We start from the raw sequence: 25,170 nt of genomic DNA on the forward strand, positions 1-25,170 counted from the left end.
TCTAATTTTCTTCAATAAAGGTTGAAGACTTCTATGTCATGAGAAGACAGAAGCTCTCATTCTAATTCAGGTGCCCATTTCAAGATGGCCATTTAATTGTAGCAGCTGTATTTGGCAGATATCAGCTGTTTTCAAAGATGACAAGTCTATTGATGCAGAGCAGTTTTCAGATCCTATACTGATAGCAATGTTCAGTTATGGAAAACAACTACAAGATAGTAATCAAAATTCTTCTAATGTAGCCTACACACATGATTTCAAGTTCTTTTTATGAATCTGTGAAGATTAAAGAATCTGTATTATTTAGTAAGTTTCTTAAAGTGAGGGAAAGAGGTTTGCTCTTTAGTGTTAAATTTCTAAAGGCCTTATCAATTAATTAATTGTAATTATGAACCTATAATAAAGGAATAGGCTGTAAACATTCAGAAAAATCAAAGTTAAATGACATTATCAAATTGTGCGTTAATAAGCTACATTTCTTAATATAAAACAGGAAATCACCTTCCACGCAAATCTCTAAAGTTTTTCTGAGGAAAAACTGTCTGGCACAAAATAACTGTATATTGAAAAAACTGTGCTGTAATAGCTCCCTGTGTGGACACTTCATTCTGGAATAGTAAGTAGTTGTATTCTAGAATAATTAGACTACTCATAAAATGAAGTAATCATCACTGAAGAGTAAGTTCACTCTGTTGGGAATAGAAGGTCTTCACTTGGGAATAACTCATTTATATTAAAACCATTTTTCAGGAATGGTTATGCCAGTCAAACTGACTGGTAATATCCAGGCAAAATCTTTTGTCTTCAGAAGGGAACCTGGTACTTCCATTGTAAAGAAGTCAAAGAAAACCCTTCCTATGATTTTCTTGCTACACTGAATCTATTCCCCACCATGCTGATGCAAAGTGTTTTTCTCCAAGACAGTGACAGTCACTGAGATCTGACTTTTAACATTAGAACAGAATCCTGTACATTCATTTTGAATATAATTCATGATGTCTTTTCTTTCAAACTGGTTCTATTTTGCACTGATAATAGGGATCTTTTTGGTCACCTGTGTCTTTCTACATTACTGCAAGCCCAAAATATATCCATCTGGAAATGTTGCACTATTGAAAAAAAGAAAAGATGAAGCCAGATTTAAAAAAAAATGGGGGCACCCCCACAAGTCCACCATTATCACTGCAAAACCGTAAAAGAGCAACTTCTATCCAAATTAAAATAAATCCCAGTTGATTTATGGTGCCCGTATTTATTAGTGTTAGGTCACCATGGCAAAACCAAAATGTTTTAGGAAAATATTCAGAAGTTAGAAAGTATGTATTTAAAAACAATACAGAACAAAAGAATGCTTGCTCAGAACCAGTTCAATTGACATAATAGTAATCTGCATCTCTTCTAACATGCATTTTTGTTTCCAGTTTCTTTTAAGGTTATTATTAGAATATACGAAGTTATCAGGAATGTCTGTAGATGAACCAAATGACCATAAAGACCATCAGTGAGAGAATACAGAACATCAGTGAAGGCTGAGTAATATACGAGCAACTTTAGTAATTTAAGGAAGACTATGCAGTGCATGTGAAAAAGTCAATAAAGAAAACAAATGGGCTTCTGCTGGGTGGCCTTAATACTTCTGTTATGCAACAGGTTTTTCACACACAAGATGTCACTAGTCTCACAAAAAAGAAAAAGAAAAAAAATAACAAGTCAGGTTCTTCCAGTAAAGCCACAGTGATTCACACAAACTGTGAAACTTGCCCAGCATCCCAGTGGTAGGATATAGTCCCTCTAAGATTCTATATGGAAGTGGGAAAGACATATGCCTAAATTCTTATCGCACTGCGTGTGATAAATTAGGGAAGTGGAACACTACATGATGTAATAATATATTGGGTTAGGATTTCTGCTAGAATTGCCTCTAAGAACATAGATTCGCTTGTTGACCGACAACATAATCTGTTAGTTCACACTCTGAAGCAGATTTTTAAAAAATCCATAATTAAATTAGACAGTGAAGGAAGACAAAAACCAATGATGCCAATAGCTTTTAAACTTTACCAGAGCTCTATGTAACTTTTCTAAAAATTATCTTTGAACAGAATCATAACTATATAGTTTATATGACTTTCAAACATGTCAGATCACTTTTTGAAAATATGCAACTGAAACTTTCTAGAGCTGTTTCAGGAGAAAACTGTTTATTACTTCTTTTATGAACTTCCTTTCTGATTTGGTCTAAGTTTTCTGCAGCTGGAGACCTTTATATTAAAGATGTGTTTATAATTCAAAATGGCTCATGTTTCTTGCCACAATTTAATACTTAGTTGATGATATTCATTTTATAGCAAAGATGCTTAATCCTTATAGTATTCATACAGTAAGGTTAAAATGACAGTAAGCAAGAAATTCTTGGACTTATTTAAAAGACGTACCGATACTTCCTCTTCTGCTGCAGTATCCATATGGCTGTGAAAACTGGATCTGTCATCATCTTCATCCATATAAACTGGAGGTTCATGAGATGTCATAAAAGTTGAAGGTTTGAAAAGATGTTTATTTAAAGGATGCTGCCGTCTACTTGATGACTACAGTGAAAAAATGATATATTTTAAAAAACATTCCTTGGCTATTATTTAAGTAATCCCCATCGACAAAAACTTGCCAGAAATTTGCTCTTTTGCACTAAACAGTCTATCATCTTTCCAATTATTTTTACTTAAACCTCTACACCAAAGCCTCATACAGGTGGAGTTTTTCTTCCCTGTAACAAGTGAAATCAGATGAACAGTGCAACGCTTCTTTGGTAAGAATGCAGTAAGAAAGAGCCCTTACCATAAAACCCCTACCATCTAAATAGATTAAATCGACAACAATAGAAAAACAGAAAATAAAGGTCTTCTAATTTTGAAGACTGAGAACCAAAGTGCAAAGAGATTTAAAGACTTCCAAGAGTCATGAATGGTATGAGCATGAGACTAAACAAAGAAGTAGTTTTGCACAGGTCCAAGAGCCAAGAGACCAGTCCGTACTTGACATGTATTATCAATTTCTTATATTAATTTGTGCCTTAGAAAATCTAATCTAGGCTAATTGTCCAGATTTCTTTCCTAGTCCAGGGAGAGAAAAGGCAATTCATCCCACCACAAAAGAGGTTTCTAAGACTTAGAAAGAATTGTCCTCTGAGGGTTCTTTTTCATTGTCACTGACTGGAAAAGGAACCTAAAAAACGTTAGATGAGATAAATTACTCCATTAGTATGTATCTAAAACCTTTCAACTTTAATGCTGTCTGAAGGTGTAGAATGCATGGCAGTGTTGAAATAGATTACTTAAAGGCACTCAGCTTCTATTACTTATTCTCCATGGAAGGATGTTAAATATCAAAAAAGAAGAATTTAGGGTTAATGAAACTGACTCAACTTTTTACCTAGCTACTTTCCAGACCAGCATTTTGACATCCTAAATGTCAAATCTTATATTCCTCAATTTAAAGAAAACAGTGTGAATCAAAACCCAGAAGTATGAAAAGTGTTTTTTTAATAACCATAAAAGAAGATTGTCTTACACTGTGTCTAGCTTCTGTCATGCAGATAAAGCATAAGGAATATTTACAACAGTTAATACTTTCTCTTTTTCTGCAAGACTTTTTATTCCAAAGGCTCCTATATCAGTTACAAGCTCGTAATAATATAATACAACCACTTATCTCTAAAGAGGGATTCAACCTCTAAAGAGGGATCTAGCGTTATTTTACAGTTGTGCATAGCTTAAATAGTAAAGGCAAAGATCACACAGATTATCTCTGATGGAATGTATCTACGCAGATAGAAATATAACAAGGAATTGAGATTAGCTCCATTCACTCTTAAGGGAAGAGATGAAGACTGTAGGAACGATTGGAAGCTGGTACCTCAGATCTGCAGAACTACAGTGCACAAAATAAAAATGAACATTTTGTTCTAACACTAATGTATTATTCATTGTGTTGAATTTCTTCACCTTCTGCCTTTTGATCACTGACTTCCCGTGTTTTGCTGCTGTTCTGGTTTCCTTTAAGATTTCACCCCCCGCAAAATACTTCTATTTACAAGATTAGATGGTATCTCATCTTGAGCTGACACAGTCATTTAAATTTTCTCTTAATAGAAACAGATAGAAAACAGATCTGTGTTCAATGATAGATCTGGGAACCAAGAAAAGAAAACTGTCTATGCTTGAATAGTAGCACTATTACACATACAGTTATGACCTAGGAATTTAACTGAGAATTTGAATTCACTTTTTAACATGATACTACTTCTGGTGAAGAATGAACTAAAATACTACATAAAAGAAGACAGTTCGAAAAAAAAATCATTTTTCCTGTGGGAAATATATTTTCTGGCTTAAGCTTAAAAGCACGTGCAGAAATGATATTATATAAGCATTAAATTGAAAACGATAAGCCATAATTGAAGAACTGAATACTAGAGTCCTAAATCTTTGATTCAGTTTTATTTTCACCACTAGTAGATAACTGTTATACAGGACAACAAATTAATGCATCCTGTTCAATTTCCTGTATCACTTATCAGACGAGACACTATGTCATACAAGGACATATACACAGTAACTTCCACAAGATGTTCAAGAACTGAGTAGGCTTTCCACCTCCCCAGTAACCATTTAAAATAAGCATCCCGGGCAATCCCCACGGAGAAATTCAAGTACCTTCTTGAGAAGCGTTCCTTTTGACAGTTATCTACATTAAACATATCTGTGGTTTTTATTCTCTCATAGATACTTGCTTTAAGTATCAGCATCTGAATTCCATACTTCTATTACTGGCAATAAAGCAGATATCACTGTTTACACCATATGTGCATACTCAATATTGAAATAAGGACAGCATAAGCATGACCCAGGCTTCCAACACCCCTTGCATTTCCTTTCTGCCACATTACGATATCTCCACTGGAGACCTGGGAATAACTACAGCCTGGTATAGTGCTGTCAATCTGTGCTCTAAGTAGACAGCTATACCTTAGCAGACTGAGAGCTCAATTCCCCACATACACCGTTTGATTTTTTTATCTGCTGTATTTCTTATGTAGGATACAAATATAAAATGGAGACACTGCCTTAATACAAACCAGGGCATAATGACTTTACTCCTATGACCTGGTAATAAGGATATGAATCATACTGTGAAAAAAAGACATTAGTAGTAGATTTGTTCTACATACAAGCTCAAGAAAAATCGGTAGGATAGTAGCACTAGTGCTGTAGTATAAGAATACTAAGAATTTTATTAAAAGATGTTTCACTCTTGGTTATACACAAAGAAGTGGGGTTAAAGAACTTATGGATTGCTGTTCAAATTAGTGAAAAATGGTTACAATGTCATGTACTGATTAAGTATTCCCACTGTTTATCAAATGCAGTGATCTGCTGCCTGGCAGCATTGCTTACATTCTGTAATAACAGTCTTTCCAAATAAAACTAGGAGGAAAGAAGAAAAGATATGTGACTAAGGCCATTTAAAATGGTAAGGTGACATAAAGAACTCAAAGGATTATAATTTTCAGAACTAAAATTTCAACCTCTTTCGAAATGAGCCCCACCGTATAGCAAATTGTACAAGTAATTTAGAGTTCTGACAGATGAATCTCACAACAGTATTTAACATTTCAATGTTTCCAGGTGGTTTTTTGGTTCTTCTGTCAGAAAGTGCTTTTCCAATAGAAAATGCAGCAGAGTCATGTCTGCACCTTCCCTGCCTCAGCAGAGTAAAAATCCTGGTAAAAGTAAAATGGTATTACCATGGTGGATGGCAAACTGGAATGCCTGTGACATGAGCACTTATTGTTTGCAGTAACTTCAGAGAATACTAGGAGACAACTCGGGGTGTGTAACATTTTAAATCATTAGAGATGAGCTGTGGTGGATCTTTCTATCAGGCCCCTCTGGCAGCAACTTTTGTTCCCAACCTTTCAAGGGACTAAAATCTGCAAATCTGCCTTCTTGCACAATCAGTGTAAGGCTTACTCTACTCTTAATCAGCAAACATCACGGACACCTGGATGCAAAAAAGCAATGTTACTCTACAAAATGCCATTGTAACAGGTTTTAAAGAACTTTTGTACACACAATGCTAATAAAAAAAAAACCCCAAACACAAGAAACAAAATGCCTGCAAAACCTGAGACTGCCCTCTTCAAATGTCTAGGGTCCTCATTAGTACCCAAGAGTACCACATTATTTAAATCAAAATACATCACCGGTCTGCACAGAAATCTAGTCTTTTCTTTTGCAAATTAAAAAGAATCTTCAGGACCATATTATTTTTTCATCCATTCCAAGATCTGGAAAAGCATTGCATTTCAATTGTCATTTATATGACCATTCTATTTTTATTGTCATATATGTTACAAATATAAAACATGACATTTCAGCCTTAAGACTAAGCCTGGGCTAGTTCAGTATGCTCAGTTATACATAATTTTCTAAAATTTTGTTAATTAGAAGATGACTGTACAGTGTGAATTATAGGGCTCCTTACCCTCTTCCAACAGTGTTCTCATTATCCTCTTCTAGACCAATTAGAGTAAACTTAACAAATGAGGAAAAAGTACCCCAAGATCAATCATTCAGCCCTGTTAGTTCAGCCTGAAAACTGACTGCTACATTCTGACACTACATTCCGCTACATTTCTGACACTTCACATCCCTGAGATTATCTGACAGAGATGTAATTAACAGATGTTGATGTGAAACTAGAATAACACCCAACTCACTCTACAGTGCTAATGGCAAAAGAAAAAGATGACTTAATTACTTAATAAAAGAAATACATGCAAGGTGGAACTAGTTAGTAAGAAAGCACTAATTCAGACCTGAATCTGTTGAGAATATTAATGATTTAAACTCAGTTTGCATGTAAATACAAACAGAAGTATGGATTTTCTGCTGTAATATTCTCTCACCTTTTTGGAATATAAATATAAGTTTGGAGTTCTTCCTGGAACTGGAATACCAGCTTTAGTCAGTTTAATAAAATATTTTTGCACTCTACTGGCAACCTAGAAAAAACAACATGCAACAATTAAATGTCAAATGAAATGTAACAGGCCTTCACTTCGAAGTTTTGCCAGCATCGCTACATTGGTTCAGAACATAAGAACAGGAAATCCTAATTTTCTACTTTGCAACAATTACTATAACCATTATTTATCTTGCAGTGGTGCATTTTGGTATTTCCAGACACTTTGAAGGCTTTCAGAACTACTGCTGGAAGTACAACAAAAATCTAGCAAAAATTGTGATAGAAAAGAAAGAATTTTAGTTTGATACCTGCTGAAGCTAAACTTACTCTTACGTTTATTCTTATTTCTTATTATTTATATATTTCTATATTTTTCTTATTCTTAAGAATGACAGATAAATTATGTATAGTTAGCATACAAAGAGTACTTCTACATTTTAATTTTTCAGGTACGGAGAAATATATCCATAAGTATAGATATGATCAGAGATGAGGTAAATCTTGTGTACTTGCTATATTTAATAATACTGAAGTATACTTTTACCTGAAAACACACAGCTTAAATAGGAGAAATTAAAATACTGTCAAGACAGAACATCACTATTTTTTAATCCACAAAAGGGAGAAATAATGTCATTTTAGGGGGAAAATGCCAACAATTCAGATGCAGAAATACTCAATGTCTCCACATCTGTGTCCTTTTGTGGATCTTGGCTTCAGTACAGAATTAAATCTGTGAATATTCACATCTGCCCATTCTGCAGTACTGAGGTGCACAAAATTCAGCACTCCAATGTAACTCAATCTGAGAACGGTTGGTATCATTATACTTACTATACAGAATTAAATGCATGCTCGGTCTGGCAGGTTTGTCATGGGCTTTGGGGCATATTTAAAATTCTGTATTTGAGATGAAGAATTAGAGTTTCATTGTTATTAGTGAAATGCAGGCCCTGCTGTTACATTTTTAAGAAAATTATTTATAGCTATTAAAAAAAAAAAAAAAGACATCCTCAAATAAATCTGTGAATCTGTATCAACTGCTAGGATGCAGTGACTGACATCACTACTACCACAGCGCAAGTATTCAAAAACAATGCCCAAGCAGTCAAAATATTTTTCTAGCAAAATAAATTTTATTGGTTTAATTATGAACATTATAAAAAATAAGCTATATTTTTTTAATCCCTCAGTTTATGAATTGTGGGAGTTTTGACAGAAAAAACACCTCAAATTAGAAATAAATGACTTAAAGTGTTGAAGAGAAATCCGGATGTAATCTCTTAGCAGTGCTTCCTAAAAAGCTTAAAAAAAATAAAATCAAAAAAAGTCAAGGAGAGTGCTCACATCTCTAAAGTGTTTTGCTTCTTACCTGCTTAGCTGTTCTGTTTCCCAGTTCATCAGCTATCTTCTGCCACCGTCGGGACTCTACTTCCTCTGGTGGATACTTCAAAAGCAATTGCTCAAGTTTTTTCTAAATCAACAGGGGAGAAAAAACCAAAAAACATCTTTCCTAGCAGAGGTATGAGTTGTCAAAAGATGAGTATCTACATACATGTGACAGTGAACTTCTAAGCGCTTTAAACATTATTACACAATTTGCTTTTATTCTCAAGTACATTACCACAGCTCCAAAATGGAAGAATTTCCTAATACCTACCTGTTCCTCTACAGTCCACAGCTGGTTAAAAGTTTCGGGTTTGGTCTCATCACAAAGTCGTCCTCTTATCATCTGCTCAAATATAGCATATAAAATGGAATACATGTTTAGAAACTAAGTACAGCTAGGATAACTTGATTTTAACCCTTCTCCTACCTAAATAAATCAAAACCAAACAGACTAAATGCATGAAAATTTGAACTAGAATTTGCCTAAACCAAAAAAAAAAGTTCTCTGATTTGAGCACATGAATGACATCATTATCAACATTAACATCAGAAGTAACAGTTAAGATTATCCGCATACCCATGTTAAAAAAGAAAAAGAAAAAAAACAACCCAAAAATTAAGATTTTATAAAATTTTATCCTTCTTTTTGTAACTACCTGTGGACGACTGTTTGTAGAACCTTCTGGACCATCACTTAAAGGCAAGACAGAGTATGAAACAGACTCTCCATCCTTCTTGGGATCCAAAGGACTTTTTGGTCTTGCAGGTATGCCTACTGTAAACAGCACAAAAAAGGAATTATTAAACCTCCACACTGGTCATTTCTTTCTTGTAACGTATGCTCTCTTTCCTTTTACCTTTGTCAAAAATCAGCTTCACTCTCCTACTGTTACGTTTTCGGTTTTTGAATTCTCTCTCAAAGTTTCCAAGGCTAGTGGTGTATTGGTCCCAGGCAATCTCAGGGAGTTGAACAACTCTCTGAGGATATGGAAGACCCATATCGACCTGAAAAAACAAGAACGAAAAGTGAAAAGCAGTATTTAACACAATTGCTGTATATCCAAACAAAAAAATATGAATGCCAAAAACTTAAAAAACCCTGATACTGTTTTTTAGATAACAGCAGAATTCAAAATCAGAATGTTTAAAGTACCATGCAGCACAGTCTTTTTAAGGAGAAGATATCTTTCAAGAATAATACACAACAGTGAATATAAAATATGCAGCGGCACGGTCAATGTTGGCTTATTGAGCATAAAACTTTATAGCATGTATTTCACAGCTGAAATCAGGTGTTTCTGACTTCAATATCCTGTTACTGTCTATCTGTCTTTCATCTTGTTTAAGCATACTGTCTGCCCAAGATCTGTACCTTTCTTAACATGGGAAACTATAAGAATTGGAGTTTTATCATCTGATAAACTTAAACTTCTCCCACCAAAGAAATCAATGTGTATTTTACACTGATGTTGCTGTCTTCTGCCTGGAACACAGCTGTTGCAAAGCTCACCGCTTTATTTAAAGCTGAACCTTAAGAGTATCATTCCTTTGATCTGGAGACAAAAATGCACCAGATACTTTCAACTATCATTAGTATTTCCCCATAAAATTACTATCAAGTGCAACACTATTATATCACGCATGCTATTAACTAATCTCAAAATTTAATGGAAAAACAACTACTGAAATCAAGGGGCTTACATCAGACCTCTCCTTAAACCTAGGTCTCTACAGACCTAGGAAAAGAGCACCATGAAATACCTACTTCATTCTTCACTGAAAGAGAAGGTGTTGCTACAAGACTAAAAGGTCAATCGTGTTTGTCACTGGTAGACATCAGCAAGAAAGTGTTCAAGCTTTAAACATTTTTTTCAGTTTTGTGTTTTGGTTGTTGGTTTTTTTTAAGTTTGAAAAGAAAATGTTTCCTTATCAAAATTAATTCTCCTCCCTCAGAAATATTCTATTACGTTGACAAGAACTCAGGTATATTTCTACTGTTTGGTTTCAGGCTATGAACCACATTTCCTGCTCTTTTAAAAAGCACCCTACCAAATTCACTCATAGCACAGCATTTAAATTCTCTAATGAGAAAAGTTAGTAATTCTTGATCTAATGCCTTACTATGCATTACTTCCAGTCACCTGTAGATTTCAGGTTGTCTTAAAATACCTGCATTACAATTAAAAATTTAAAGATTACATTTCTATATACAAAAAAAAAAAAAAAGGAAAGAAAACATATCTAATATAATCACTGAAGACCTACATCTTACAGATTTAATAAGAAAAGAAAGGGCCATTTCTGCTCAGCAGGTAAAGGATTTTAAACTCGCGATGTTTACACAAGTATATACAGAATTCTCCGATTTTTACAGAGGAATTACTAGCTATTAAAAAAAAATATCCGAGTAAGACTTAAGAAAAGCCCATTGAAATACCTTCTTCTGGAGTCTTTCCACAAATCCAATAGGATCTTTCAGTGCTTCTCTCTGGTGTCTGCCTAAACTTTCAAGGTCTTGAACTGCTTGAGTACGTTGAGCCTCGAGTACAGCAATCGTCTGTAACAGTCTCTGATAACTACAGAGACAAAGGAAAACAACTCACTAAATTTGTCTTTAAAAGTGACACCCCCCAACTAAATACTAGCCATGATTATCCACTAGTATCTACATGATGTCATACTTTATCTGAAACAGTTCATAGACATTTTAACTGAATTACATAAAAAACTGTATCACATCTATTTTAAGTAGTAGATGAATTTGTATAAACCCGTTAAATTAAACACTCTACTGACTTCCTTTAAATGTAAGTGCTATACTAGCTAAAACAATATGGTATCAGGGACAACCTATTCATATGCTCAACAGCTAAGACCAATAAGCTTTGCTTATGAAGTTAAAAAAACACAAAGAAAATTGCCTCATTTCTCTTCCACTTCAAAACCAGCTTCCTTCTACCCCAACACAAACGACTACCACAGAATTTTACCAGTTCACTCATCCACCCACAGGATGGACAAGAATGGCTTAGAAACTGTATCTGAGCTTTTCATAAAAGCCTCATCTTCGAGCAGAATATGAGAGTCATTTATGAAATTAACAATTAACCAAGGAATAAGTAATTTGCAAAATAAATACATACAAAACAGATTCCTCTAAGAATACAGAAGTTGAATGAAAAAGTCAGCATTCCCTGAGATGTGCTGTCCCAGATTCACACAGAATTTTTATTGTCTATTTAACAGATACATTTGAGAGTCACTGGTGTTGACTATCATACTTGTACCCAATAATGTATGCTTCCCAAACTGTTTTCCATAAAGCTAACTCGGAGTCAGGAAATCATACAATATTGTAACACAGCCTTTAAAAAAATGGGTAACTATATTTAATAGCTTTTATTAGCTTTAATGTTAAGTTGTCCAATTCAGTTTCTGAATCACATAGTGACCCATGTCTCCTGTTGTTGCAAATTATCATGTATCAACTCTTTTCATGAAAATGTTTTCTGGCATTTAATATTACAACTGTATTTCAGTTCAGCACAAAATGCAACCTAACCTATTAAAATCGGGTAAGATCTATTTGCTACTATAGTATTTCAGTAAATTTTCTTTCTATTCCCTTATTGCTAAAACAAAGACAAGCCTAACACGATGAATTCCACATTTAGTACATAAAAGATCAGAGGTTACTGAGCTAATGCAAGTTTTTCAATTGCCTTCACTGGTAATCGGGTAAGACTTTAAGTGGAGAGAAGTAAACAGCCTCAAGGCAAAATAAAGGCTTTGTACCATCAAATATTTTAAGTTTCTACCTAGATATTAAACTGCTGCCTCCCCATGAAAAAGGGTAATTTTCTTTCCACTCAAATGTAATATTTGAAAACATAAAATACAGCCATACATTCTGAAGTTTGAAACTAAAATACTGAGCTTGTTCAAAAACAGTAGGATACGATTCTGTTACGAATTTATTATTATTTAAATTTGCCTGCACACATTGAGGCTTATATGCAACTAAAATACTTGTTAAATAGGCCATTAATATTGCAACAGTCGTGGAATATTTTCCCTACTGGAAAAAGGGTCCAATTTCCTCTAAACAAAATAACTTCTCATAAACCAAGATAATTAATGGGATTAGTTTTCAACAGGTGAAAAATGAACTTCAGAAATAACTTACAAAAGTAGTTAATGGCACATCAAAATTGGCCTGAGACAATTCCACAGTCCAGATTGTTACAGGCTTAGAGCAATCGTCATATGTGGAACTGAGATCTTTACTCAAGTTTTTTACAAATAGCATCCGATTTTTGCCTAGCTTTGTGCTGGGCAACCTCTGTCCGTGCTCAGGTGGACTGACAGCACTTCTTATGCAGAAGCCTGCCTTGCACACTCCAGAGAAATGAAACACAGGCAGGCTGCAAACGTGTTCGATGTAGATGTAACAGCACAGAAGAACTTAATGATATCTGGGGAGATGACATAACCCGGACAGCAGAAAGCCTTTTTCTAACAGCAGGTGCCAAAACTTCCATACAATACTCTGGAGTTAAATCTAGTCACAACAACAGAAGCTCAGTAGTGTGCATAAAACTTTGCATCTAAGAAGCTGTTAACTAAATACCCGCCTTTCTTTTTATGAGCCATTTTACCTCATTTATTTGAATTATATTTGTGACAGCTTTTCCAAATAAAATTCAAAGAAATTAATAATTTAACTTAAAACATTTACACACATAGAACAAAAAAAGCAACAAATGCTGGCGATTTAGATGAAATGCTAATTTAATGATGATTCACATGTGTAAAGTGAGGGAAAAAATCACCTTAATGAGGTGGTCTTAAGTCTGAACGAAAAGAAAAGAAATTATATTTGGGGAGAAATAACAAACAAGAAAAGATATTGAACTCCAATTACTTCACTCATTAAAACATTCATGTGACCTCACTGAAGTGATCATGGACTTGAAGATAAATGGTTCAGAAACAATACCTCTGGTCTTCATGGGAATATTTAAAATATTACAAGAATGTCGGGATCATTTGAAAACATTTCATGTGCTGTTGATCTGTAGCTACACAGCACTACTAAAGTGAAATAATTCAAGAGAGAAAAAGGTTTTTTTGAGAAAACTGTTCAGACAAAAAGATTTCCCAGCACTTTTTTGTACCTCCACTACAAAAACGTATTAACTTGGAGCTATTTAATGTCCATATTCAATTTTTATGAACTAATACATTCTGAAGCCTAGAAATAAAGACTGCAATTTCATCAAGTGAATATCAGAAATATTGCAATGCATGAAAGCGTGTATTTTGGAGGTCTATCATTGCCAAGAAAAAATTGAGAATACTAATCCTGAAATACAGTTTGCATAGTCCATAATCAAGTACTTCCGATTTGCTGCAGTACTGCATTCTCTCTGAGCCACTGCACATCCTTTTGAATTCCAACATGACTTTTTAACCGACTGTATTATATTAAGTCTGCATATATTCTTTCAAGTTTTGAACCATTGCTGTTTTCACAGGTTTGTACAAGCTTTTAGTTCTCTGGCTCTGCATGACTGTAATAAAGCCCAGTATTTTCTCTGAAAAAGCAGTAAGCCAAATAACAACATGCATTGAGCACTTTCTCAAAGTCTCACCCTGTTCTGGCTTCTTAAGTCTCAAACAGCAACATAAATACTTCTGCCACATTAAGCATAAGACACTGTGTCCATAACTTCCAAGACTATTTAAAAAAAAGTGTCTAGCAATTTTACTGTCAATCTTTCAAGGTTCTTCGTAAATAAGCACAACAATTATGATTCAAACTACCTCCTGCAGTTGCACTCACATTCTCCAAAACTGAAACAGCCTAATTAACGTAAAGAGAAAGTAACTGGAACCCTGCTCGCTCGTCTGCTCCAAAACTGGCTTTGTTCTTCAATGAGGCAATCAAAGAGCAACCATCTCTAAATTATCCAGCTACAGTTACATGGTTTTCTCTGAAAGATCTGTGAGGAATTACCAAGGAAAATAATCTCACATCCTCTGCCAAAACAAAACAAACTCATACAACTAAAAGTACATAATTTCAGTAAACACACAGTCAGTCATATCCCCTACACTGAAGTTACACTTTTCTCAGTTCTAATTACTAAATTGTTAGCACATACAAAACCCAAAGCAGTCGTCTTTGCCGGAAAACTTTCATTCTACAGAATGTAATTCTATGTTTCCACAATCCCAGTATCAAAACACTCCCATAATTTCTTAAATCATGTTAACTGCCAGGAATCTTCCATATGAACACTTGAATAATTCAGTATAGTACAGAAACAGTCTCAGTATCTCTATGCTGAAAAACATTGATTAACATGGGTGTTTGAGGGATCAGTATTTAAGAAAGGAAAGCCACTTCTTAAAGATTGATACTGATCAGCAGGGATTCCTGCTGATTCAGTTGTTCTGCTGCAGTGATAACTACTCCACTCTTTTGAATTGCTCTGTAAAATAATTATCATATAGCAGAGCCATATTTCTGGAAGTCCTGCCACAAGCAATTAGTTATTGCACTATTCATCCCCATTAACCTTGTTGTAATAATGATTAGGGAAAAAGCAGCCTCCTCTCTTGTCTGTGATTAAGCGTGAAAATAGCATAGCTGTACCTTGATGACCCATTTCCATTTTGACCCAGTTTCCTGAGATCTACTTTAAAGACGCTTTTTTACCCCCTTTCTTTCCATCTTGTGGTAACACTGTTTATGTTTCCAGATCTAAGCATCCAGAGTTACAACGCAGATTTTATTTTCTTTGCATCAGGAACAACAATGAGCTTTAGAGATATATATATATATATATATATATATGGAGTCAATCTGCCTTAAGAATAGCATGTTTCTTAAGTTTACTCTTATTTTTACACTAAATGATTCAACACTAGCCTGTACAAGAGGCCACATCATTCAGCATTTTTAAATAAATTCATTTCAGTATCAGAATAACAGTCATTAAAGTCATAGAGGCTAGTCCCTCCGTGGTTTCTGAAAGTTTCTTCTCCCTTCAAGAGAAGAACATACTGTAAACTTTAAACCTTCAGTGAATGACTGATGTGAGAACCTGATACTATAAAATGAAGGTTGTAACTTTTAGGTAGCTAATTCAGATTAGTGGATGGAATAAAATGAAGAAGTGAAGCTTTTCAGTTAAATTGCAGTAAATAAATGTGAAGCAAGTTTTGTCCTGTTGAACAATGTAAGGAGCAGACATAAAAGTGGCTGTTGGCAAGATTCACCAAACATCACAAAAATGCCAAGCCTCCTCTAAAAACAATCCCCCTACAAAGTCTGAATGCTCAAACATTTAAGAACACGAGAAAATTTTCTGCCAGTGGTCTTATCCATGAAGAAGAATAGTTTTCATCTTAAGTGTCTATCCAAAGTAAACTTACACACAAACTTGAAATTAGCAATAAGTATCTCAAAACTCTACCATGCAATATTTGTTGGACTTTCTTATCTAATATTCCAACATAATTAAAATGTATTTTCTCACCTTTGAAGCTACAGATTTGGAAACAAGCAGTATTGCTTCCACTTTTCCCTCAAATTAAAACAGATGGAAAGATGTCCTTGCCACTCTAAAGTTCAGTCCTTATTTCATCTCTTTCAACCTTACACAATCACTTCTGAAGTAATGATATAATGAACATTCTCACATTTACTTATAAGCTCATGCAACTCTGACCACCTCAGATTTTTACATAGCATTCAGACAAACTTATAAACATAGCTAAATGTTCATTACTTGCTTCTAGCCACATATGGATATAAAACACTTGTATTGTTATCAAAATGGTAATTCTTTCCCCTTATTAAAACATTTATCATTTTAGATCACTAATGCCACTCTATTCAGTGTGGTACTTTTAAGTTAACAATATATAAAAGTTTTATAAAGCTAGCAGGTGACAAAGGTGACACTTATTAACAATGCAAGACTGTAGCAATACATTTTTTGTAATTTATATAATAAAATCAGCATACAGAGTTCCTTGCAATTTGTTATCTGTATGCTCAGAGAAATTATTTGAAATAAAAGAAGTTACTTTGTCAACTGTACTTGCCCTACAACTTAGTACCTTGCAAAGATCTGTATTTTGATGCCTAATTAAAAAGAAGTGCCTTATCCTCTCAGCTGATAAAATGCTGTGCCACTGGTGGTCATCACTTTCAACTCCCAAAACTAACTGCACTTCTACAGTTCTACAGTTCACAATATGATAAAAAGTATAACAACATCAGTTTGGGGGATTAGAAGGTAAAAACATGGGTACCATAATTTAAAATTTATATTAGAAATCCTGATTATTTCTTGTGCAGGTAGGATCTGGTTTAAGTGAAGGAGTATATACTTCCCATAATAAAACTTGGCTAAAATGTATGTAGAAAACATATCTACTTTAAAACAAATCTGGTTTTCATATTTCCAAGAGCTGTGACACAAAATCGGTACCTATCAGTAATCAGGAAGATTTGAGCAAATCTTTCTTTTATTGCCATCTACTGGCACTCTAGCAAAGTACAGATTAAAACCAGCCAGCTCTCCCATACTCGAGCCATTTATCACTCTGGACTTTGGTCTACTAACAGCGATTCAGAAAAATTCCCTTATTAAATGCTAAGCTAAGAAAGTACTGCATATTAAACATGTTATATTTGCAGACTACAAATTACTGTAGGAAAACAAGAACCATTAATTGCACTCAGAATTTCCAATTTAACCCAAGGGAGTTGTAGGAAGAGATTGGCTTCCTAGAGAATTCTTTAAGTCAGATCAAACACAATCGTCTCATTTCAAACAAGTGAATGCTTTGTTTTGTTTAGGCTTTTTGTTTATCTGTTTGTTTCATTTCAGAAATACCAGATAATGCTCCCAGCTTTTAAGCTAGGCCTGAAACCTTTGCCACTTGCATGATATAGTAATTTTGACGCTGCTGAGTTTCTTGCAAATTAATCTGATCTGAATCTGAGATTCAAAAAAAATCTGCTGCTGCACTGGGGCATAGTGCTGGGATTCAATGTTAGATTTATAGAACACACAAGACAGCAATGAGGAAGCAGAAGAGACTAATGAAGACTGGCCCTTCTTTGATGTCCCTTCAAAAACAGAAAGAGTTTAAGGGCATAATCAATAAGAGCACGTATCAACTCCTGTCAGGACTTATGAAAGCACCTTTGCCTGAAGAAAGCAGCATATGGTAGGTTTTTACTTATCTAATGCTTAGGTACTATAACCAAGGTAATCTACTTATAGCCAATTCTGCAACTCATGATGAAACTGTTTTCCAATCTAGCTTAACCTTTTTACATGTACTGTCATTTACTGTACTTTCTCTATCCATATTTAATATTTGTACTTCAGACCTTTTAAAAGACTTCCAAGATAAGTAAATAATTAAACTCCATCCCCATTTTATACATGAAACAACTAAAGCATACAAAAATGGTTTCTCCAAGTCTACCGTGCTAGTAACAGAACAAAAATCGCTATTTTTGAATGCCAGCCGCAGGCTATAATACACACCTATTTAAAACGAAACAGAACCAAGCCAAAAGCTTATTCATTTTTTTTAAAGGGTATTTTAAAAATAGTAACAAACTCTAAACCAAAACAGAAAGCCCTGTTTACTGTGGTCTTTAACCTGGATGCAAAAGAGCCATTTTCCACCCTAATTTCAACTTCCTTCTAACTTTCACAGCTCCAGATTCTGTATTTCAAGCATCTGAACAGTATTTTATTGGTTATGATCTTGTGATGTCCCTTTCTTTCTTAAATCCTCAACTCTGTCCCAGAAACAGAATGCCCAGTCATATATTTCTATAGGCTTCATTCTTGTCAAGAGCTGTCCACCACACTCAGCAGGATTTAATATTAGTACAAAAGAACCTTTATCAAATATCCGCATTTCCAGCAAGTTTTCATAATTTTCAGCACCAATTACGTCTCTGTGTCCTTAATTAAACACATAACTTGTTTCAGTCTTGTCAACATGAAAGGTTAAAACATCATACATCAGTCCTCCCACAGTTAACACATTCTAATAAAGCCTTTTGATCTTCCTTTCACAGCAGTTTCTAAAGTATTTGCCTGCAGGACAGTGACATTTAGTAGGGAAGAAGATAGAAGTCCCAGTCACTCCTCTATTTTCAAGGCTTGGAGTGACATGAGGAAATGGCAGTAAAATTTGTGTTCTTCGCAAGGGGCACAAAGGCAGACTGACAGCACATCCCTAACTCCTCCTCCCTTCTTATCATCTCTAATGAGAATGGTCCCAATTCATTTACTGAGAGAAAATACCACAGAAATCCAGTACTGCCACTTAGATATTCGTCTCTAAAAAGATGTCCCAGAAAGTAATCATTCAGAAGGGGCTTTCTTCCAGAGATAAAATAGGAGCAATTACTACCACATTACTATGAAACTGACCCCACTGTACAGAAATCCTCTGAACAAAAAAAAATTTGAGAAAGTTGACAACACTGATGACTGAACTCCTTCAACTCACTCTACGTTAGCTCATACAGGTAGGTATTCACGAAAACCCAAGGAAGAACCACTCTGATTTTTCTTGCCATAGGAACAAATTAACATATTTCCTCAAGTATTCTGTTACAGTAATATCTGAAGACTATAATCTGATTAGAAGAACATGATAAGCGATCATCAGAAGCTGAATGTTTTAACAGTAATACAAAGATTTACTCAATCTTTTTTGGCTAATGAAGGGGGAAAAAAGTTAGAAATATGGAAGAAAATCAGTAAAATGTGTATTTTTATTAGTACTCAATAAACCAGGGACAAACACAGTTGGACCTTGACTTAGGACACATAAAACTTTCAAAGGCTGTTAAACAAAACAACAGCATATCTTTGCCTTGAACTAAAGATGTGCAAAACGAAAACCTAAAAGTTAGCTGGCTATTCCTACCAAGAACAAAACGTAAAGGAAACCAAAAAGTCGGATCTTTCCTCCTCTCAAAATAGCATGTGAATACTCTCTAGTACCAAAGAAACACCTATCCTGATCAGAACTCAACTGCTGAGGCTAAACCAAGCATTAATATATACTGCTCATACAATTCCTTTCTTAAAGATTCTGCCAGTCAGTTTTGTAGTTCACAATGAAGATGTTATCAAAACATCATGTATGACCAGAACAAATACTTACTTAAGACTAGTAACTGAGTTATTTCAAGCTAGGTTACTTAAACTTGATAAGTAAAGATACCCGCAGTCTCACAGCATACGCCAGTCACTGTGTTCTTGTTTTCTTGGTGGCATCATTATGCTTACTAACATATTAGTGAAATAACTGTACACCCCTACCAAGTAGACAACTTTGGTAATATAATTTATTCCTGTCCCACCTGTTTACATTGGTATAACTGGTATAACCACACTTTACCACATCTGCTTTTGTTAAGTGTCCCTTGTGTAAATAGCCAAAAACCACAGCCTTACTCTCCACTCAGCTGTGCTGGGTAAATACATTGCTACCCCAACTTTTCCTTTCTCTTTTTTTAAATCAGGACCATAAACTTCCTACGACATTTGGGGTTTTTTTCAACTGATAATTCCTACACCTCAAAACCATTTTTACTGTTCACCAATACTTAATTTTCCAGTTTAGATGACTTTACTAATCAGGATACTTAGAAATGGTAAGCATTTCCAAATGACCAGGTGGGAAAGGAAGTTTCCATCCTTTTCTACATTAAAATAGTAAGTTTGCATTTAATATTTTTTAAATTGTGCATTCCCTTCCCCATGATTTTTGATCCATGTTAATCAAAGAAGTTGGGAATACGAGTTTCTACGTGTTCTATAAAAATTGGCAGTTTGGAAAGGGGAAGACACCGTAACTACTGTCTCCAACAGAAAGGCAAGCAGAATTCAGCTGTTAACTCTCCAAATTTTCCAGTCAATCCATCAGCACACACATCCACACGTACTACCAAGCCAGCCAGCAGGGAAGCAGCTCTGCACTGGCGAGCTCACGTGCTCCCTTCCAGTACAAGATGCTGCAATAGAGGACTCTTGGGAGGTGAGAGCAGAGCCAGAAATGAAAAGCAGGTATTAGGCAAATCACAAGAGAATTCAAGGAGCAAAGGACACAAATCCAAAAGAAATCAAGCTCTGCTTTCCACAGGATGCATTATTTAAATGAGGATTGCACTGTGTTTGATAGTGCTGTAGAGTAGGATTTTGCTATGGTTGACAGCAAGATAACCATGTTGAGAGGAAGAAAAATGAATCTGACAAATGACTTGACATTTAATGGCTCCTAGAGTAAGCCTACTACTAGAGAGAGAAAAGCAGATGCAGCACATGCCCAAGGCATTATTCTCTTGCAAATTAAAAACTCTAGTGTTTATTAAATGGCTTATGTAATTATAAAAAATGATTCTACGAGTACAAAAATACTCTTAACTAAACCTTAATCTTCAGTCTTGCAATAATCCTCTGTCACTTTTATGTATTTATAGATAGAAATGGCCTTATAAAACATGATAACATAATAATGCTGGCAGTAAAAATTTCTTGAAATACTTAATATTTTAAGTTGGTGTAGAATATAACAAGGTTTTCATTAATAAATGTGATTGTATGCCCATTACACTATCACAACATGTTTTAATAACAAAATTATCTGCAATACCAAACTGCAGTCCAACAGAAATTCGTATTAGAAGTTTTTAATTGATTTCCATTATATTTCTATTTTGCAGATGAACTTGTCACAGCATTCAACTTCTACCTGAAATGAGAATTTTTTTTTACTTAAAGCCAACTTAATTTTTTGTTACTAACAACACAGAACAATCTACTAGACAGTAGAAACCTCTCTCTGAAAAGGGTACCAATTTTCCATATGTTTAAGTATTACATTAATGGTAATTTAAGAAAAATATCACTGTGTGCCACATTACTCATATGAAACAAAGGATGAATCAAAACACATTGTAATATAATATTTATGCCATATATGTATTTTTACATGATTAACTTATAAATCTTTAGTGTTGAAGCATAATGTAATTCATCAATCCTTCTATGCTGATGATATATTCTATAAAGTACTTGGAGGTTATATGTTTACAAAACAGATGCCATCTCATAACATTCTTGACTCCAGTATGGATTAAAACTGCTACTACAAAAAGTAGCTTATTTACTTGATTTATACCAGTTCCCCTTTGTTCCTTAAGATCGAACACTGTAAGAACCAGTCTCCTCAGACTAAAACCATGTGTCTCATAGGAAAATGAGACAAAGACAAAGATGTCCTTAAAAATAATATAGGAGGATAATTTATTCTGTAGTATTAACTACTCGTAGCTACATGACGTCACTACAAAGGGATTTTAGATTATCTAACTTATCTGTATATTAAAATAAATCCATACTGTGTGAAAAATTTGACCTTAATTCTGAGACATATATCTGAGATTTTATCTTTAAATATATTAATGAAAAGTACTTTAATTTTTAATACTAATTGTCATCCACTTAGGGAAAAAACATGGTGCAGGTAAAATCAGAAGTTCACCTTAGCAAAAAAGACTGCTACAGGATTACATTGCAATTACACTTTAAAAAGACGCTGTTTAAGGCAGGTCTCAAATAATTGTATGACAAGGTGCACCAGACTCTATTCTAACAAGTGCAGTAAGATTAATTTTATAGAGAACTGTTTTAGCCTGATCCATTAGGCAGAAACATTTGCGACTAAATAAAATATAAAACCTGTACCACAGGAAATGCCACAGATTATTATTTTCTTTCTCAGGTTCATATAATATTAAAAGTGCATCCAAAGACATTAACATTACTACTATGAATTGTCAATTATATATTATATATTAAATTGTCAATTATATATTAAATTTGATTGTATGGTTCTCTGACTTCCTAAGGCCCCTGCAACAATACAAGTCATTGCATGTAAGAATTTCCAAGACTGGGTTTTCAGAGATGTATTACAATATTTCATTTTAATCTGTCTTCAGTTTAAATCTCCGTACAACTTTATGAAGTAATAAATGAAACAAAAGATATATGAAAGTACCTATTTACTGGACAAGGGCAAGGTCCTAACTCTTGCAACAGAATATGCCTGTAGGCAAGGGCTCAAGCATAATTTTTATATTTCAGTGGGCTTACTACAAGCCTAAGTGGTTCCCATATACCTAACCACAGTTTACAGGATCCTAGAAATAAACTGTGTAATGCATAATATGCACATGAGAACTCAATTCCTCAATTACATTTTCACCTAGAACTCTGAGCTAAATGTTAAAACAAAAACTTTCCCTCATGCAATCCAATACCTGCCAAACACTGCAATTCTCCAGAGTAAGTAGAGAAGAAGAAGAAAAAAAGGTCACTAAATGAAACACTGGGCAATGGGGAAAATGTACTGAGAATAAAATATTACACAAGAAAGAAAATTAAAGTAAGCTACTGCACTGTAAGAAAGAATTAAACCATAAAAAGATACAGCAAAGAGATAAAAGAAACTCCTGAAGAAAGACACGGAAAACACTAAGTACAGCATATAAAACTAAGCAGTGTAAAAAATTTAAACCAACAAGTTAGTTTTGATGAAAATATCTCAAGAGAAAATGCAAAGGTTTCTGAGCTAGAACATACAAGCAACTTTCTCAAATATGCAGCAAACCATATTTTTGTGAGAGGAATCATAATACACAAAATTTCAAATTGTGTGCATAATAACAGAAAAATTAACATTAACAATACTTTACAGTTATACGACCCCCTAAATCACTCTGTTATATCTATGTGAATGTCTACGTTGCAATAAAATTTCTGTTAACAGATCTCCAATCTGTCTTTGTAGGAGTGATCCATTTTCTTAGAGGTTGTGGAACATTCATCATTTCAGCCTTCTCTCTGAATACCATAATTTGCTTTCTCTGCTGATTATTTTTCCAATTATATCATCCATCTTTCTCAGAAATATTAATGTAAGAATGTTGTTTAAACATGACAACATTCAAAAAGCAACAAAATTCATACAAAAATGCCACAATATACATGTAATTGTTTTTCTTATAGCAAGTCTTATCAACAGCTGCTGAAGGTTTCAGTACGTTCATATTTTATCGATGTTGTGATGACTTCATGAAGTTTGAAAAATCAGCTGTATGAATGTGTATGTGGTCAAGCTATGCAATGTAACAATAACATAACTTTACAGACATACCAAATTGCTTCTACAACACAGAGGAATATAGCCTTTTTCTCCCCTCTGTGGTACATCCAAAGAATGATACTAATGCCTTCTTGGAGAGATCTGCCTCCTCAACCTAGCCAAGATGCTAAGGTCTCTCTGAATTTGCTTTTAAAAGAGAACAGAAATAGAAACCAGGGAAAAAAATCATCCATAACGAAAAGTTTAATCACAAACTGACAAAGGACAGAAAAACAAGGCTGTGTACCATTCGGAGATCTGATAAGCAGAAGACTGTCATACTTTGCTTAGTCAGAAAAATCGTAGGCAAAGTTAATAGCCTTTATCTCACAGCGGGAACCCTGGAATTCTTTGCATCTGACTAACCAGGGAAAACATTTGTGCTAAAAACTTTTTTTTTTTTTAAGTTTAACATTTTAGAAAATAAGCACCAAATGAGATTAAACAAGGGTATAATTAATTCAAGATCTGTAACACATGAACTATCCTCTTATGAACTTTGGTCGTTTTAAAATTTGAAAAAAGACTTAGTGCACTGTATTTAACTCCTGAACTATGAAGTTCTGGATAAAGGACAACTGCACTCAAATATCAAAATATAAACTTAAGTTCTTTAGAAGGACCCTATTACCATGTGGAATCATTAGAATACTACATGTATTTTCTTGCAAATATAAACAACAAGAAAAAAAGATTGTCCATAATTTTCCAATTATATCAACAACTTTAAAGGGAAAAAAAACCCCAACCAGCTAACACTACCTTCAATAGCATGCTTCCCTTCTGAAAAATAGGTATTATTTTTTTCTTATCTAGAAGAAAATTCTAGTTTTGACTATTGTCACCAAAAATCAGTAAAATTTAAGACAGGGTAAAAATAACAGCATTACTTTCGGAATTCTGCATTCAGGCAGCTGCAATTTCAAAAGCTCCCTAACTAGCTCTCACAACCAGGTTGGCAACTCTATAAACAACTAGTTGTATCTTCAGAGCAATTGTGTATATTCAAAAGCTAACACTAGGGCACGTTCCTGAATTTTTTCAAGAACAATTTAGATCTGTGTTTACTTGTAAGAACAGAAAAAATTACTGCTATTTTTACAGCATTTAAATGCAATTGCAGGTTTTGATTTTTAAAAGCTGTGTATTTCAGACATGATTAATTTGAAAGAAGTAAAAATTGTGGCTACATCTAAAAGTCTGGTATGACCTTTTCATTCTTTTCCTAATAAATAACAAAAAAAAGAGACACATTACTAATGTATCTTTGTACTAACCTAATTAGTAAAGTCATCCTACATACAGTTACAGAGACATCCAAAAACTGTCAAAACACAACAGTCCATTTTTCCCCATTTACAATTTAGGAAACAGAAATCTATCTACCAGGGAAAGTGTCCACACACTTTGGGCGGATGGCTGAAACTGCAGATATTTCATTGTTATTCTGAAATCATAGTTTACCTGAACCATGCTCCAATTCAC

The 25,170-nt window shown here is 34.2% G+C and overlaps 1 protein-coding gene across 4 annotated transcripts in view; it reads right to left on the reverse strand.

Moving 5' to 3' along the window:
• ZZZ3 (zinc finger ZZ-type containing 3) overlaps nucleotides 1-25,170 on the reverse strand; it is a 68,972-nt gene that overhangs the window by 5,577 nt on the left and 38,225 nt on the right. For 3 of the 4 annotated variants that reach the window (XM_080406891.1, XM_080406893.1, XM_080406892.1), the window contains exons 4-10: nucleotides 10,853-10,991; nucleotides 9,273-9,420; nucleotides 9,072-9,190; nucleotides 8,687-8,758; nucleotides 8,399-8,500; nucleotides 6,968-7,063; nucleotides 2,436-2,588 (exon numbers count right to left, since the gene is read on the reverse strand). In XM_080406891.1, coding sequence (XP_080263017.1) covers nucleotides 2,436-2,588; nucleotides 6,968-7,063; nucleotides 8,399-8,500; nucleotides 8,687-8,758; nucleotides 9,072-9,190; nucleotides 9,273-9,420; nucleotides 10,853-10,991 — 829 coding nt within the window. The remainder of the gene's footprint in view (nucleotides 1-2,435; nucleotides 2,589-6,967; nucleotides 7,064-8,398; nucleotides 8,501-8,686; nucleotides 8,759-9,071; nucleotides 9,191-9,272; nucleotides 9,421-10,852; nucleotides 10,992-25,170) is intronic. The other variant, XM_080406894.1, reaches the window with a different exon arrangement.

This window comes from Falco punctatus (genome assembly GCF_963210335.1).
Source record: "Falco punctatus genome assembly, chromosome: 11".
NCBI lineage: Eukaryota > Metazoa > Chordata > Aves > Falconiformes > Falconidae > Falco > Falco punctatus.